Raw genomic sequence first — 18299 nt, forward strand, 5'->3', positions numbered from 1 at the left:
TAGAAGACGCATTAATGATTAAATATCGTTAAACAACAATTAATTATCTGTGTTCATTCAAACTAAGTTTAGCACGTTTAACACCAAACACGCTTCTTTATAAAAATAAGTCGTTCTACCTCAGTTATGTTAGTTACCTGCTGTTTACCTCATATTTTTAACTACATGGCCACATTAATATTTATTACAGTATAACATTCGCCATTTGTAATGATAGACATTAGAAGTTCTCATGCAACTAACAGTAACCTTCAGTTCTTGATTATGTTTTATCGGATAAAAAGTGTTGTTTTTAATTTTTTTTATATTTAAAGGGCTCCACATTTTTTTGCTGGATTGATGTAGAGCCATCAGCAAGATGTGTAGTTATGTGCCGTATGCAGTATGTTCGAGACGCTCGTTTTTGCTGACTGAGTAATTTGTTTATGTTCGTTGCAGTGCCATAGAAGCTTCGGTGAAACACAGGCAAAGCAAGTTAGCTGTCTACAACACAAAAAGAGTGCAAAACATGTTGAAGCTTGAAGCGAGCTTCCTGATTAATTTATCTATGTATTGGCCCCATTTTAACCAATTGCCGAGATGTCTCTGGGAAAAAAAGCACCGGCACACTTTACGGCGTTCAGTCAAAATACATTGAGGTATATTAGTTATGTGGCCTTTGAAACACGGATAATTTTATACATAGCTGTTCCGCGTATTTTTTCGACCGTACATATTGTTTATTCTATTACGAATACACTACACTGTTACAGGAACTTTCGTAAGTGGAGCAGAGTTTCGTAGCTGGTAAAAAAAGCAAATTTTTGTTGCAATTTAATGGTCTGCGAAAACTAATTAAACTGGCGGAGGCCACATTTTTCTTTTCAGTGACAAAATTTACAAAACATGAAATATAAGAAACTTGAAACAGGGAAGTGCGAAATGTGCTAATGCAAATAGCTCTTTTGTGAAGAAAGTAAAAAAAAATCGCTTATTTTCTGAAATATACTTTGTGTGTGTGTGTGTGTGTGTGTGTGTGTGTGTGTGTGTTTGTATAGCATGTTTTCTCGATAAATAAATAAAATCTCACACTTCATCGCAGGTGTTATATGTTTGCTAGTGACACATCTGTGAACACCGTTTGGAACTGCTTTGGAGGCTTGTAATCGGTGTACGTGTGACATGTACATGTGAGAGTGTGAAATTTAAATGCCATGGATTTCCTAAAAAGCGGCTTAAAATCTGTTCTTGGTGGGCCAAATGAAGGGTCTCAGCCGTCAGGTGCCGAAACGGTGTGTTACCATATTCTTAATATTTCTTGATTAGCAAGATGTTCTTTCCATTAACTTTGTTTCACACGTCTGCTACTGTTGTCAATAGTAATCATATGGTATGCTTTCATGGAACGACACTGTTATTAGCACCTTTTCTACATTACATACGAAAACAGCAAATCAGCCTGATTTTCGCTATCCTTCAATTTGTACCAAGGAGCTTATAAGAAATGGGGAAAGGAAAATATTTTTATAAGACTTTGTAAACACCCGAACATTGTACTGCTGTGGATGTTAGTTATTATATGATTTAGTAATAATGCTGTGGCCCGAAATTTGAGCAGTAATAAACGAAACGATGTTATTAACTTTGCCCAAATGTGTATGTACCGGATGGTCCATTTTTGAGAAATGACTTTTTACATCACACCGCTTTCATATTGCAGCATTCGAGTCTGATTGCCTTATTCTTTTCACGTAACGCTTTTACGAGCACTTTATTTTTCTCACTGCAAATTCTGGCCATGCGGCTATATGCTGATAAGTGTTGCAAATGTCAAATGTAACGTAATGTAAACCTTTATGTAAGCCTAATAAGCAAAGCCTAGAAGTATCGAAAACTATATAACATGACTCGTAGGACAATTAATAATATTTGAAATAAAAACCACAGTATTACTGTAGAGCATTCGCTTTTAATTTCGGTTTTCACAGGTCAGTAGCATATATCAACATTTGAATGAAAATTACTTGCGTAATATTGTTTTCTTTTTTAGCAGTGCTTCACAACTGTTTGATTCTACTTCGTGTATATCAGAGATGTATATTAAGATCCACATCTAAGCACAAGTAAAGGATAAAATAAGTAAAACTCTGCCATAAAGACAAAGTGCTTCTAAAAACATTGTGGCGACAGACTGCTCTGTAGTGCAGTCCAAGGTTCAGGTTAGATTGGAAGGTAACAGTTTGGTTACGAGTTTGGTGAAACCAAAGAATGTGAAAACAGAAAATCTTGTTGTGACAAACTGATTGGTAGTGATGCCAAATGTTTACATCCGCTCCATATTGGAAAATGCTTGGAGGGGGAGGATGCAATACGTAACTTTTACCAGAAAATAAATTTAATGTTGTGAAACCATTGGATATTGTTTCACCTAGGTAACATGCTTATGTTGGACACAGTTGCAATGTGCCCATTCTGTAATGGAAAACGTAATTCAAAATCTGAGATACAATTTGTTCAACATTGTTATTGGTCTAGTAAGCAATTTAGGAATATCAGCAGTCAGGCTATTCATCCATTATTGTGTTGCCATATGTGTTAACATCAGTAGACCTACTACAGATTTCCAAATACTTCAGCCGGACTTCCTCTTTTTACCAAGTATAAAAAGTCTCTTATTATTAAGTTAGCTTCATCTGCTTTCATTATTCTGTAATAGCTACCTTCCACTTGCTTTTTTGTGTATTATGGTGACATAGGATATTGACTGTGTAATTTATCCTATACCTTATTGTGCAAATAAATGTCTACTTGAAAGTAAGTTCAGTGATAAACTAAACATTTCTAGAGTTGTGCCCATATATAAAAAGGGTGAAAGGCCCATATCCATAACTCCTATTCTTTTTTTTTTTTTTTTTTTTTTTAATTTTTGAATGTATCATCAAGTTAGAGTTTACTTGGGCAAACCAAATATAATCAGTGATAAACAATTTGAATTTAGGAAAGGTAAACCCACAAATGACAATGGATTCCCCTGTACTATTTGTCCTAGATACCTTCTTGGCTAGGGGCTATACCCAGGCTATGTTTTGTGACCTTTTGGTTGTGTAGAGCATAATGCTTTGTTGAATAAGCTACTCTGTTATGGTATTGATGGCAGCAGTATAAATATGTTTAAATCTTTACTAGAGAACCGCTAGCAAGTTGTGTGCATTGGTAGAGAGAAGTTAAATTTGGTTTATGTTAGGTTTGGAGTGCCACAAGGGTCAGTGCTTGGAAGTTTATTGTTTCTGTTAATGATGAATCATCTGCCTTTATTCATGTATTCACATAAAATATTGTATCCCAATGACACAACTTTTCTAAATAAAAGCTCACATCTAACCACACTGAAGACATAGACTGATAATACCCTCACTCAATATTCATTATGGGTCAGAGCAAATGTTTTTTTGCTAAGTGAAAGTAAAAGCTTGAAAGAGATCCCTAATGACCATGAATTAGAAACTGTTAAATTTTTAAGTGTTCCTATTGACAACAAAGATCAAATTGCTAACATTCGGTGGATTATGGAAAAAGCGAGAGAATTCCAGAAAGATGCGTACCACTGCTTTATTGACTACGCCAAAGCCTTTGACTGCATCGATCACAACAAATTATGGAACATACTGAAAAACATGGGTGTACCAGATCACCTCATTCATCCGATACGGAGTTTATACCTTGACCAAGAAGCCACGGTGAGAACTATGTATGGAACAACGAAATGGATAAAGATTCAGAAAGGGGTCCGGCAAGGCTGCATACTATCACCGTACTTATTCAATCTGTACGCAGAACATGTTATGAGGAATGCGAAGCTAGATGAAGGAGAAACAGGAATTAAAATAGCTGGAATAAATGTAAACAACCTCAGGTATGCGGATGATACGATCCTGTTGGCAGAAAGTGAAGAAGAATTGAGAACACTCATACTGAAGGTGAAAGACAAAAGTGAAAAGGCCGGTCTTACGCTGAATGTGAAGAAAACGAAAATTATGGCAACTACACCTACCAATTCGTGGGAAATAGCAGGAGAAACCATGGAGACAGTGACTACATTCAGTTATCTCGGTTCCCAGATCTCTGCTGATGGCGACTGCAGCCATGAAATCCGGAGACGCCTGTTGCTCGGTAGACAGGCGATGTCAAACCTTGACAAGGTTATAAGGTCCAGAGATATAACACTAGCAACAAAGATCCGTATTGTGAGGGCTATGGTCTTTCCAGTTGTGATGTATGGATGTGAGACCTGGACCATTAGAAAGGCTGAACGGCGAAGAATTGACTTCTTCGAATTGTGGTGTTGGAGGAAACTTCTTAGAGTTCCATGGACTGCAAAGAGAACCAACAGATCAATATTGGAGCAAATAAAACCAGATTTCTCCCTGGAAGGTCTAATGTTAAAACAAAAGCTGACCTACTTTGGACACACAATGCGAAGGCATGCCTCGCTGGAAAAAACATTAATGCTGGGGAAGCTTGAAGGAACTAGAAGAAGAGGACGTCAGAGGATGAGATGGATCGATGGCATCACAGAAGCGATGTGTTCCATCCTGGAAGGTCTACGGGAGAAAGTGCAAGACAGGAAAAAGTGGCGTGATTTGGTTCATGGGGTCACGAAGAGACGGAACCGACTAAACGAATAGAGAGAGAGAGAGAGAGAGAGAGAGAGAGAGAGAGAGAGAGAGAGAGATTGACAACAAATTGAGCTGGGAACCACACATCAAAAATATATCAGGTAGACTTTCAAGAGTTATTTATTTAATTAGAAATTTAAAGACATGTTCCAGATAACTATATAAGATCAGCATATTTTGCTTTCTTCCAAAGCCTTACATCACATGGAATTTTATTGCGGGGTAGTAGCTGTCACCTAAATGACATTTTACTCTTGCAGAAGAAACTATTAAGAATAATTACTGATTCCGGTAAAACAGAACTCTGTAAACCTTTGTTCATTAAACTGCAATGTCTGGCAGTAGTAAACCTATCCATTTATAATGTTCTGTTGTAATTAGAAACAGTGTTTCAAAATTTGTATTCAAGAAGTGATATTCTTTGCTATAATACTAGAAATAGAACACGTGGAGACATGACACATCATCAGAACTCTTGCCTAGTCCTTGGACTAAAGATATTTAACTGACTAAGCAAAATTATAGCGAATTGCCGGTAAATATTTTTAAAGCCAAATTGTATGCTCTACTAGTAAAAAATCCTATGTACTGTTGATGAATTTTTTGAAGATGAAAGTGTTGCTTTGTAACAAGTGGTTTCTACTTTCACCCGTATCATGCAAACTAAAGTACGTTGAGAAATGTATGCTCTTGACTTTGTCTCTTGCTACAGTGAGCTGAATGCCAATAAAATTTTATTATTATTATTATTACAGTCCATGAAAATCGCTTAAAATGTTGCAGCTTCATTCCATGGCACCCTAAGCTAGATGCCACAGAAGTATGTTGGTTAAGTATAAATAAGTAGAAAATTAGTTTAACTTCACAAATATCAGCCTAAAGGATGTCGCATTGCCTACCACTAGTAAAAACAATGCAGGAAATAACACCAAATACATTATTTTACAGTTACCTTCAATAATTTGGTAGCAGACAGGAATAAATTTTATGAATACACCTGAGTTATATGACATCGGTAGCTGAGAGAAGATCAGTGTAGCAGGCAGTTTTCAGTTGCAACAAGAATGGTTACTATAGGCCAAAACATCAATAAAAATTGCTTAACTCTGACATTTGGTACAAAAGCTAAGCAGACTCCAACATACAGAACAAACAGTAGCTGTATCTCGAACATGATACAGTAGTCTCTCGCTAGTTCGAGGTGAACGGGACCGGAACCACCTCGAACTATCGAAAATTCGGACTATCGAAATTTAAATGGGGAAAAAGAAATATTATGATATTGTAAGTAAAACAGGTCAAAATATGAACTTTATTTTAATAAAAGTATTTACATGTGCATTTGCATTGGCGGAATAACAATAATTAATTATTTAGACAAGTAATAGTGAAGTGTCTTTTGTTTGGCGAAGCTGCAACGTTTCCTCATGGCAGTGTCATGCCACCGTCTCAGGAGCAGTAGGTCAGTTGGTGTCGCCTCAGGCTGTTGTTGTACGTAGCATATGGCGGCCTCAAGAGCAGCGTAGCCATTGGTGTGACCCATCATCGGTGCAGCCTCTGCCTCGTCATCCTCGTCACTCTCACACTGCGATGGAATGTTTACAGTGTCAATTATAGAAGAGTCTGTCACTTCCAACTGTTTGTCCGAATTTAACCACTCGCCTACTTCCACCTCTTCTGCCTCTTCACACCCTGGCAATCTTCTGATTAAATTTCACAATGGTTAATCGTCCTCATGTGCTAAATCTTTAGTTTCTGTGTCTGGCATATTTTCGTGTAGAATTTTCCTCCATTACTTAGAAACTGTGTCTGACTTTATTTCGCTCCAAGATTACTAATCCAGTACACGACTTCCTTCAAAGTCACTTTCTTCAAAGCTCCTACAATGCTTTCGCTGACTTCAGAATGCAGGATTGACTGTAGCAATCGCTGTTGATACTTTTTTAGACATTCCAGAACGCTCTGATCCATGGACTGAATGAGACAGGTAATGTTTGGTGGCAAAAACAAGGCTCGGATACCACCGCACTGCAGTTCTCCTGCACTTGGATGTGAGGTCGCATTGTCCATGAGCAAAATTGGTTTGCATGGCAGTCCCCTTTCTTTTAAAAAATTTTTTACAGGGCTGATTCATCTAGGCATTATTCTGATGTGTATAGATAACCAGAAGAGCTGAGATGGATACGTTCTTGAATGCTCTTGGCTTGGCAGACTTCCCAATCACAACTAGTTATAGTTTGTGGTTTCCAGTTGCATTTGAAGCTGCCACAACTGTGAGCCGCTCTTTGCTTTTTTTGTGCCCAGGAGCACTTTTTTCTTCACAAGAAGCAAGTGTTCTCGCTGGTAACATTTTAAAATTTAGCCCAGTTTCATCACAATTATATATTTGTTCATTAGACAAATTTTCATCAGTTATGATTTTTTTAAACCCGACGATAAATTTTGAAACGGCCTGAGCGTCACCAGAGAGTTTTTCTCCACATATGTCTAGTTGTTGCACTCCATACATCTTCTTCCACTTGTTGAGCCAGCCCACACTAGAGGCGAAATTGTCATCTCCTTCCTGCAGCTGGTTTCTGAAAAACAAAGCTTTTTCTTGCAAGATTGGGCCAGAAATTGGAGCACCCTTCTGTCTCTGTTGGGTAAACCACATGAGCAATGCCTCACTTGTTTTTTTGAAGTCTAACTACTTTATACTTCTTCGACCGAGAGATTTGTGTGAGCATTTCTGTGAAGAAAACTGTTACAATTTAAGTCGGTTTATCTTCGCCAGTCAGCAACAGTAGCGTCACCGACACCATATTCAAGAGCAAGTTTTTTTTATTGTTTCTCCTTTGTCAAGTCGTCTTAGTGCTTCTAATTTTAGATGCAAAGGCACAAATTTCATCTTTGTAAGGTGTACAACGGAACACACAGTCAACAAACAAAACGACACACAACAGTGTACAGTACAGGTACTGGGAACTACAGCAGCGTATGAACTCCCCAGTTTTGATCGGTAGCAGCTGGCAGCAGTTGGGGTATTTCATGCCATACTGACAACAGATGTTCATGCAACAGGGCAGCAAGCTAACTGTCAGTGTTGATTGCATTGTTGTCTGCTTTCACTGAGCTGTACTCTCCCTATCTATCTTTTGCAATGATGTTTTCATTATTTATCATGTCAGTAAAAAAAGAAAGTAGAATGTTGCAAATTTTTTTTAAAAAAAAATCTTGGATTATTGGACACTCGAACTATCGAGACTCTACTGTATGACGTGCATAGGGTAAATGTGAATGTCGTGTGACTAGGGCCTCCCGTCAGGTGGACTGTTCGCTGGGTGCAAGTCTTTCGATTTGACGCCACTTTGGTGACTTGCATGTCGATGGGAATGAATTGATGATGATTAGGACAAAACAACACCCAGTCCCCGAGTGGAGAAAATCTCCGACCCAGCTGGGAATCGAACCTGGGCCTTAGGATTGACATTCTGTCGCGCTGACCACTCAGCTACCAGGGGCGAACACATGCATAGGGTTACAGTCAGAGTTTAAACCTTCTGTCTCCTGGATAAATACTTCCTAAATATGGGATGAAAGTTGACAAAACACAGAATTTGATAATGGTTTGAGTAGCCTTGCAGAATTGTGAGAAACTCTCACTTCTTTAGAAGTGTAGACAAACTGACTGGCAAAAATTAACTTGCTGTGTGTAAGTGCAAGAAAATATCCAATATTATGTGATTGGGGCATTATTGATAAGCCTTTCAACTCAATAGTATTGATTGAATGTTTTGACAATAGTAAGAACATACAGTTCAGAACTTCTCATAGAACTTGACAAACTATAAAGATAGGTTTCTCAAACAATGAGATGCAAGGAGTAGAAAGTGTTAAGTTTTTGGGACCATCTTTAAACCGAAACCTCAATTGGAAAATCCAGTGTGTAGCATTAATTACTGTGGTTCATCTATGTTTGCTGCAAATAATTACTACTATATGTGCTTTAAAAATGAAAGAACTATTTTATTCTGAATATTTCCATTCAGTAATGAGTTCTGAAATAATTTTCCAGAGAAATTTAAGCTACAGAGATTGTATTTTTCAGAATACAGCTGTGTACAACAGTCGTGTAAGGAGTTAATTCTCAGAATACAGCTGTGTACAACAGTCATTTATGAAGTTAATTCTAGAAAATCGTGCAGAAACATTTTCAAAAAAAGTGTATTTTGAGAACTACTATTCATTAATGTCCTTTACGGTACTGATCCGTCTCTTTTCACAAAAAATAATGGAAAGCATGAATAGAACACCAGACCCAAAAGTCACCTCTACAAAGACTTCAAGGGGTTACATTAGTCAACCGAACATAATGATATCTTGATGTAATGATGATGTTGCATGTGATTTCATAGATGTGTGAACACACCGAGAACAGAACAGTGCCAATATTTATTTAAAGTGTATACAAGGTGTTCAAAAAAAGTGCCGAATACTTTGGGAGGTGATATTACTCATCAAAACAAGAAAAAAAAGTTCCAACAAACATAGGTCCGGAAACACATACTTTTTGAGATGAACATGTGTTTATAGGAAGGTCTACATGACACTTGGTTGTGAATATTATAGCACAGTCATTTTATTGGTGCTCCGTCAAATGTGTTGGCCAGTATTATGATGTCTTATTCACAGCACTCTGCCTACCATTAGGTGGTCTGCAGTCAGTTGTGTGGTTAGAGTTGTGTTGTAGGCTGCATTAGTTTTCGTCATGTTTGTGTGCCTTATTGCACGGCGCTATCAACCCTCAGTACATATCGTTGTGTTTTACCTTCTTTCATACATAGATTTACTTAGTGTTTTTGTTATTGTGCTGTAATGGTGTAGTACATTTACATTTTATCTCTTCCACCACTTGGTAGCAATGGAAGCTTACTACTTGACAAATGAAGTGTGTGAATATGGTATCCTGCTGTGGATATGTTATTCTGCTGTGGTTTAGCAAATGGACATAGCCTGCAAGCCTGTGCCCTCTATGTTGAAACATATCCACAGTGCAGAGTGCCCTCTGATAAGGTGTTTGGCAGACTTCTCCTGGGTCTGAGGGACACAGGTACCCTTGCACCTTGGAAGACGACAGTGGAAGGCCCCACACAGTCTGTACACCTACATGGAGGAGCACGTGCTATATTCGGCAGAAGAAGACCCTGAGACCAGTGTGCGCAACGATTATCAGCAGGAGAAGGCTCTTCTCACTCTCGTGTTGGTGGTACTTCATGAACAATTGCTGTACCCATATCTTCTACAGTGTGTTCAGGCCCTAAGCCTACAAGATCATCTTATCAGATGGCGGTTCTGCCAGTAGCTGTTGCAGAAGTGTGCCGCAATTCCACTGTTCACATCCAAGATTTTCTTTACAGATGAGGCAGGATTCACAAGAAATGGTGTTAATTTCTATAACTAGCATGTATGGGCAAATGTATGTTCCCCAAGTAATTCAGGAAAGAGGGCATCAACACAGATTCTCAGTCAACATATAGGCAGGTGTCTTGGTGATGGATTGATAGGGCCATATGTGCTACCACAAACATTAACTGGTTGCATTATCTGGACTTTCTTATTAATTTGTTACCTCACTTGCTGGAGGCTGTGCCATTGCAGGAACAAATACAAATGTGCTTCATGCATGATGGAGCACCCGCACACTTTCGTCACAATGTGTGCGAACATCTGACGCAGGCATTTCAGGACTGCTGGATTGATCGAGGAGGCCCTATGCCTTGCCCTGCTTGTTCCCCAGATCTCAGGTCTCCTAGACTTTTGGTTACGGTGACACTTGAAGGAACTGGTCTATGCCACGCCAATCAACAATGTGGGGACACTACAGAATCACGTCTTCAATGTGTGCCAGCAGTTACAACAACAGCAGGGTATACTTCAAAGGGCACACCACTCCTTATGCCGGAGGGCAGAGGGGTGCATTGTCACAAATGGACGCCATGTTGAACACTTCCACTAAACACCTGTTTATCGCAGAAAGTATGTGTTTTTGGACCCATGTTTATTGGACATAACACAGAAAGTATGCCTTTACGTACCCATGTTTATTGGACCTATTTTTCTTGTTTCAATGCATACTACTACCTCTCAAACTATTTGACACTTTTTTGGAAAAGTATGTTGTGTTGACAGAAGGATCCCTAGCGCAACCCAAGATCTAAGTTAGGTTGAAAAGTGAGTTATGTTATGAGTTGATGAATCTAGTGAAAATGAGTGTAAAATCTTAGTTGTGGTGTATACTAAACTGTAGTACATCTTGAGGTCTAGGCTAGGTTGAAAGGAGACATTTCGATTGAGAGCTGGCAAGGTAGTGTAAAGTCTTCAGTTAATCCCATGAAGGAGTCAGATTCATGGGTATTAAACAATCTCCCAGAGTGGATTAAATTCCTTATAGATAATGAAGTGTTTAATCCTGAATTAACACATTGACGGCTACAGCAGAATCACACACCTAAGACCACATGGCTGGCGGCGGCCATAGCAGAGCCTCATGTCTAACACTGTGTGCGTGGTGTGGTGGTGGAACATCCATCACTAAGCAAGTGGAATTCAACATGTCGGAGAAATATCTTGTGAGCAACTCCTATTCCTTTGAAGAGTATCTTCAAAGAAACTCTTAAATTTGATGCTTTATGTTAATTTCCTTTCACTAATAATGAGTTTGTAAGTCTGCCTCCATAGCTGAGTGGTCAGCCTGTCTGACTGCTACTTGGAGGACCTGGATTTGATTCCTGGTACTACCAGTGATTTTTGCTTGGTGAGAGGACTGGAATGAGGTGCACTCAGCCACATGATGCCAGTTGAAAATCTACTTAAGTGAGAATTGCTGGCTCAAAGGTCTGGGTAGCTGATGACAGCCAGGTCAGCAATGTGCTAACCCATGCCCCTCATATGCTAACCCATGTCCCTCCGTACCTCATTCAGATGACGTCATAAGCAGAGGACGACACAGCGGCTAGTCAGTGCTAAATGGCTGGACAGGGCCAGTAGCCAGAGCTCTTTAGCTAATGATTTATTATGAATTTATAATTAGAATTTGCACTGTAACACAGTAATGTAAAGTCATTTTACTGTATTGTACATCTTTGATGCTTTCTACATCCCAGAGGCCATTCTCTGCCCGATCCATGGAATATGACACATAATTAGTAACATTTCTACATGATACAGACTCAAAGGACCACACACAATTCCTAGGGGGAGATTGAAAGGAAGACACCAATTTGTTGGCAGAACTTTTTAAAAAGAAAGGCTGAAAAACACAGAAACAATATTTATGAACTTTTTGCACCACCTGACTGTACAAATATGGAAAGTGGTATCAAAACTAGTATTTGACAAGCTGTTTAATTACTAAATCTTGAACACAGGAATTTGTTGAAAGTTAGTAGCGATCTGCATCTGTACTCTGCAAGCCACCTTATGGAGTATGGTGAATGGTACCAATTTCACTTCCCCCATTTCCTGATACAGTTGTGAATGGTATTCAGAAAAAGTAGATATTGCTAAGCCTCTGCGTGAATCTCTCAAATTACCTTCATAATTGTTTTGCAAGATACACATAGAAGGAACCAATACGTTGGATGACTCTTCTATTGTGGCAAGATGTCAACCCCTCTCTTGTACTGTTTGCATCTGGAGTTGCTGAGAAACTCTGTGATGTTGTTGGCCATAGTAAATGAACCTGATACCAAAACTTCCTGCCCCCCACCCCCCCCCCCCCCTTTTTTCCCTGGTATCAGGCAGACCATGCTTATTGAGGGTTCTTCCAGTGAATTTCTGGCTGACATCTGCCTTACTTGCAGTTAGTTTGATGTGGTTGTTACACATTAAATTGCCCTTTACCATACACTTACTCCCAGATATTCAACAGATATGACTGCCTCTAGTGATTGTTCTGCAATTATATAATTATAAAATATTGAGTCTTTCTGCCTGTTTATGCACAGTATGTTAGATTTCCTTATCTTGAAGTTAACTGCCAGTCCCTGCATAAAGTACTGATTTTCTATGTATCTCCCTACATTTCGCTACACTTACAAGCATATGAGTTCCCTTTATACACAGTGTCACTTGTCAAAAGCCTCATGGAACTTCTGACATTACCCACTAAATTGTTTATATAGAGGAGGCAGTTAAGTCATAACACACTCTGTATCTCCCTAACTATAATAGATATAAAGATGTCGTTTGGACAGTGAATTGCAGGGACAGGGGCTACTTGAATACATCACATTTCATGTTTGTGCTATTTGTTATTACAGAGATATGAGGCCATCTTTTTTTTTTTTTTTAATAGAACCCTATGTTAAATTTTAGCGTAACATGATGGGCTTAAAAAGGCGGTTTCAAATATATGTATATAATAATAATTAGGCGAATAGTTTTTGAGACACAGAAATGTTCTCGTATTGTGCTTGTCCTTCGAAACGGCTTTGTCCAATGCGACCTTTCCTGTTGTGTAGAGTACATGGTAAACGTTGTGAGTCAATCCTTACACAAACATGCCCATTTACCCGGCAATAGTAATACATACTGCGATATTTTGCGCAAAAATTTACTGATGATGTTGCACAAATATTATTCATTTATTTGACAACTGTGATACCAAAATAGTAGACAACATACTGTATTAAAATACTGCTAGATGTTAATACATTTTAAGTAACAGAAAATCAAATGTAAATGAGGAGGCCCTTATTGGTCACAATTATTTCACATATTTGTTTTTTTATTTGAAAATATTTACTATTGATCACAATATGAAGCAAATACACACAAAGATACAAAATACGTACTGTATGTGATACAAAACTTTATTGAAGCATGTGCTCAAAATGCTTCCCCTCTGCTGCAATGCACATTTTTAGTCGCCGTTCGAATGATTGGTGAACGGTTGTGAGATATCAGTGCATGCTTCGATGGTACGTTGCTTCATATTGTCTTGCGTTGTCGGTGTTTGAGCATACACTTTATTTTTGATAGCTCCCCACAGAAAAAATCAAGAGCGGTCAAATCAGGAGACTGGGCTGGCCACTTCACTTCAGCACATCGTCCTATCCAACAACCCGAGAACTTTGCATTTAACAGCACTGTAGCCATACGGGAAGAGTGAGCAAGATAGCCGTCATGTTGGAACCACATGCACTGATGCGTAGTTAGTGGTACCTCTTCCAGCAGAATGGGCAGAACGTTTCACAGGAATTGCCATTTAATATCCGCGGAATGACGTATGGCCCAACAACCACATTTCCGACGATGCCACACCATGCGTTAACACTCCACGGTTGCTAATACTGTACCTGTCAAAGGCCGTCAGGGTTCTCTATTGACCAGTAATGCATATTATGCAAATTCACGTTGCCGTTGTTGGTGGAAGTCGCTTCATCAGTAAAAAGCACCCATTGAAAAAACATTGGACCATCTTATAGGCACTGCAGAGCAAACCGGCAAAATTCCTGGTGCCGTTCGAAATCCACACCGGAGAATGCTTGATGTAATGAGAGGTGAACGAGTGAAATCTATGCCGGTGCAATATACGTAGAACACTTATCTGACTTACACCACATTCCGAGGCTATACATCACGACGAAACAGTAGGATCGTTATGCACCGATGCTAGAACGCCCTCTTCATGTACCTCGCCAGTTGCAGTTTTCTGCCTTGTCCTCTGCATGGCATTCCATGTGCCCGATTCAAGTAGTTTCTTGCAAATACGTGCAAGAAGCTGGTGTGTAGGACGCTCATGATTAGCATACAGCTCTCCATATCGCTTTATTGCTCTGACAGCATTTCTTCTGCTTTCACCATACACTAGAAGCATATCTCACATTTCTTTGTTGGTGTACATGTCTGCTACAAGAAACTGTGACGGAAATGCGATGTCTCATTACCCCAGCAGCACATTTATACCCTTCTCTCCAGCTACTTCATGTGTCACCTTGCGGTGTTATCGAGAAGCAGGAAATCAATGCCTTCCCTGTTAAGTTCCTCAGTGGTCAACAGGAAAGGTCGCATTGGACAACGCCGCTTCGAAGGACGAATATGATACAGGAACATATGTGTGTCTCAAAAACTATTCACCTAAATATTATGATATACACATATTTGAAACCATCTTTTTAAGCCCACCATGTTACGCTAAAATGTAACAAAGGGGTCCAATTTTTTTAAGATGATGTCGTCATATCTCTGTAATAAAAAAAAAACACAAACATGAAATGTGATGTATTCAAGTACCCCCTGTCCCTGCAATTCACTGTCAAAATGGCATCTTTGTATCTATTACGGTTGCAGAGATACAAGGGGTGTTATGACTTAGCTGTCTCACCCTGTATATAGTGAAAACTAATGGTCCTAACAGACTCCCATTGGTTACATCCGTAGTTACTTGTACATCTGAAGACTCCTCTTGTTAAGAATGATGTGCTGTGTGATGTTTACTTAGAACTCTTCAGTTAAGTCACACAGATGGTTTGATATTCTGGATTCTCGTATTTTGTTTATTAGAGGGCAGTGTGGAACTGGCTACCGTGCTGGATATGAGGTGCAAAGTAGTCTATCGTCATGAAAAAAAAAAAATCCTGTTGAAAGTTGAGCAATACGGCATCAATCTGGGCAGTGTCGTCCTTTGCCTTCTGGTTCTTGTTGATGAAGAGAGTGAACTGGGTTTCATGCAGTTGTTGTTTGTGGAATCAGTGTTGATTCGTACCGATAATAATTTTGGTCTCCAGAAATATTAAAACGTGTGAGCATAAGGCATGTTCCAAAAAATTAAACAACGTACTGATGTCTGTGATGGGGGCTATAGTTTTGTGTGTTTGTTCTGCAACCCTTCTTGAAAACTGAAATGACCTGCCCTTTCTTCCAATCCTTAGGTATGGTTCTGACCTCCAGCAACCCCTTGCAGGCCTGGGGGTTAGAATAGACCCGAGGTATTCCTGTCTGTCATAAGAGGCGACTAAAAGGAGTCTCACACCTTTCAGCCTTTATGTTATGGTTCCCTGTAGGGTTCGACATCCATCTTTTAAAATATTTCCAAAGATCGAACCAGTTGGGGAAGGGCGCCTTATGTGGTGCAACATATCCATCGCGAATTGATATCTTTAGCCCATTTTCTCGTCGAGGCATTGCAGTCCAGCTCATTCTCCATCTCTTGGGTGAGGATGCCTTCCTGGGTGTGTTTTCCACCATGCACTATGCAGTGTCACTTTTTGCACCAATGATGACGATGGATTTCTTTGCACCTCATATCCAGCACGGTAGCTAGTCCGTTGTGGTAGGGCCTCTATGTACCCTGTTGGTTGTAGCCCCCAGACAACACAGGGATCACTCTACTGATGGCTGTGCTGTTAACTCCCCACGTATGCCAAGGAGTAGATGCCCATCATCCTGGGGTATCGAGACTCTCAGCAATGGCCATCCTGCCAGGTGGCCTTTGCTGTGGCTGGGTGGCACCTGTGGGGAGGGCCCCTGGTCAGAATGGGTAGCATCAGGGCAGATGATGCACAATGAAGGATACCACTTCATCACTTGCCGGTGATCAAACACCAGCAGTCCCTAAGCATTACAAGTCTTAGTACAATGCAAGAAAGTACAACACTAAATCTTTCCTCTCCCTGTCCACGCCATGGGAGGAATGCCAGGCTAAGGATGGCAGCGAACCTTATTCACCCTGGTACCTTTTATGTACGAGAACTGATGGGGACTCCTTTGATTTGATGAAGCCACAGTTTTTTGTAGAGCAATTAGAGGACAAGTTTGGGGAGATGGAGGGCTTGTCCAAAATGCGATGTGGGTCAGTCTTGTTAAAAACAGCATCCTCTGCCCTGTCCCTGACTTTACTCATTTGTAACAAGTTGGGTGATATTTCTGTTACTATCATGCCACATAAGAGCTTAAATATGGTCCAGGGTATTACCTAACACAGGGACATTTTTTTACAGTCTGATGACGAGCTGCTCGCCAATTTAGAGCGACGAGGTGTTCGTTTCATGCGGCGCGTCCATCGAGGTCCGAGGGATAATCAGATTGCTACCAGTGCCTGCATTTTGGCCTTTGAGGGTGACGCCTTACCCAAGAAGGTGAAGGTCAGCCACATATCCCTCACCAGATGAAGTGCTGGAAGTTCGGCCATTCCTGCTGTACTTCCAGCATCACATGTCGAGATTGTGGACTTCATCACATCCCAATAATCCATGTGCCTCGCCTCCCACCTGTGTCAATTGCGGAGAGCATAATTCACGTTGCTCGCCAGACTGCAGGATCTTGCAGAAAGAGAGGAAAATCGTGGAATAAAAGACCCTGGACTGACTGATGTACACTGAGGCTAAGAGAAAATATTAGCGCCTATGTCCTAGTGGTGGCACCCACACCACCACTACCTACAAGCTCTGGGTCTGGGGATAAGGTGGAGATTCTGGCGTCCGCTGAGGACCTATATCCCGCTGGACTCACAGACACATTGGATATTGACTGCTCAGGCAATAAGTCGGTGGCAGCAGGTGACCCTGAGGCATAAACTGCCTCATTGAATGTTCCATGCCTTCCCAGTCTCACGATCACGTCATCGTCCAGTGGAATTGAAGCAGATTTTTCCACCCCATGGCTGAGCTATGGCAACTTTTAAGCTTTATGCCTGCTTTCTGCATTGTCCTCCAGGAAACGTAGTTTCCGGAAATGCGGACCCCTGCCCTCCGCGGCTATAAGGGATTTTAAGGAACCGTAGCAACTATAATTGAGTGTCAGGTGGAGTTTGCGTTCATGTCTTAAACTCAGTCTTTAGTGAAACTGTGCCCCTGTAAACCCCGCTTGAAGCTGTGGCTTTCAGAATAAGGACGATGCAGGAAATAACTGTCTGCGATGTATATCTTCCTCCAGATGGTGCAGTACCCCTGAATGTATTAGCTGAACTGATTGATCAACTCCCTAAACCTTTCCTACTTTTGGGAGATTTTAACGCCCATAACCCTTTGTGGGTGGCACCGTGCTTACTGGCTGAGGCAGAGATGTCAAAACTGTACTGTCTCAGTCCAACTTGTGCCTCTTAAATACTGGGTCCGTCACACATTTCAGTGTGGCTCGTGGTAGTTGCTGAGCCACTGATTCATCCATTTGAAACCCAGGACTTCTCCCACCTATCCACCGGAGAGCACATGACGACCTGTGTGGTAGTGACCATTTCCCCATCTTCCTGTTACTGCCCCAGCGTCAGGCCAATAGGCGCCTGTCCAGATGGGCTTTCAACAAGGCAGACTGACAAACTTTGACCGCTGCGGTCACCATTGAGACTCCCTCACATGGTAACATCAATGTGATCGTTCAGCAGGTGACTACAACAATCGTTACTGCAGCAGAAAACGCGATTCTTCGCTCTTTAGGGTGCCCCCGGCGAAAGGCGGTCCCTTGGTGGTTGCCGGAAGTCGATGAGGCAGTTAAGGAGTGTTGGTGAGCTCTACAGCAGCATAAGCGGCACCCTTCCCTGGAGCACCGCACAGCTTTTAAGCAGCTCCATGCCCGCATTCACCAGCTTATCAAAAGACAGAAGCAGGAGTGCTGGGAGAGATACGTGTCGACCATTGGGTGCCATACGTCACCTTCCCAAGTCTG

The 18299-nt window shown here is 40.7% G+C and overlaps 1 protein-coding gene across 2 annotated transcripts in view; it reads left to right on the plus strand.

Annotated features, from left to right (window-relative positions):
* The first annotated feature begins 1128 nt into the window (after positions 1 to 1128).
* LOC124595535 (general vesicular transport factor p115) overlaps positions 1129 to 18299 on the plus strand; it is a 213011-nt gene continuing 195840 nt past the window's right edge. For both annotated transcript variants that reach the window (XM_047134304.1, XM_047134303.1), the window contains exon 1: positions 1129 to 1271. In XM_047134304.1, the coding sequence (XP_046990260.1) occupies positions 1194 to 1271 (78 nt within the window). In that variant the 5' untranslated portion in view covers positions 1129 to 1193. The remainder of the gene's footprint in view (positions 1272 to 18299) is intronic.

Source organism: Schistocerca americana, chromosome 2, assembly GCF_021461395.2.
Source record: "Schistocerca americana isolate TAMUIC-IGC-003095 chromosome 2, iqSchAmer2.1, whole genome shotgun sequence".
In the NCBI taxonomy this organism is placed as follows: Eukaryota; Metazoa; Arthropoda; class Insecta; order Orthoptera; family Acrididae; genus Schistocerca; species Schistocerca americana.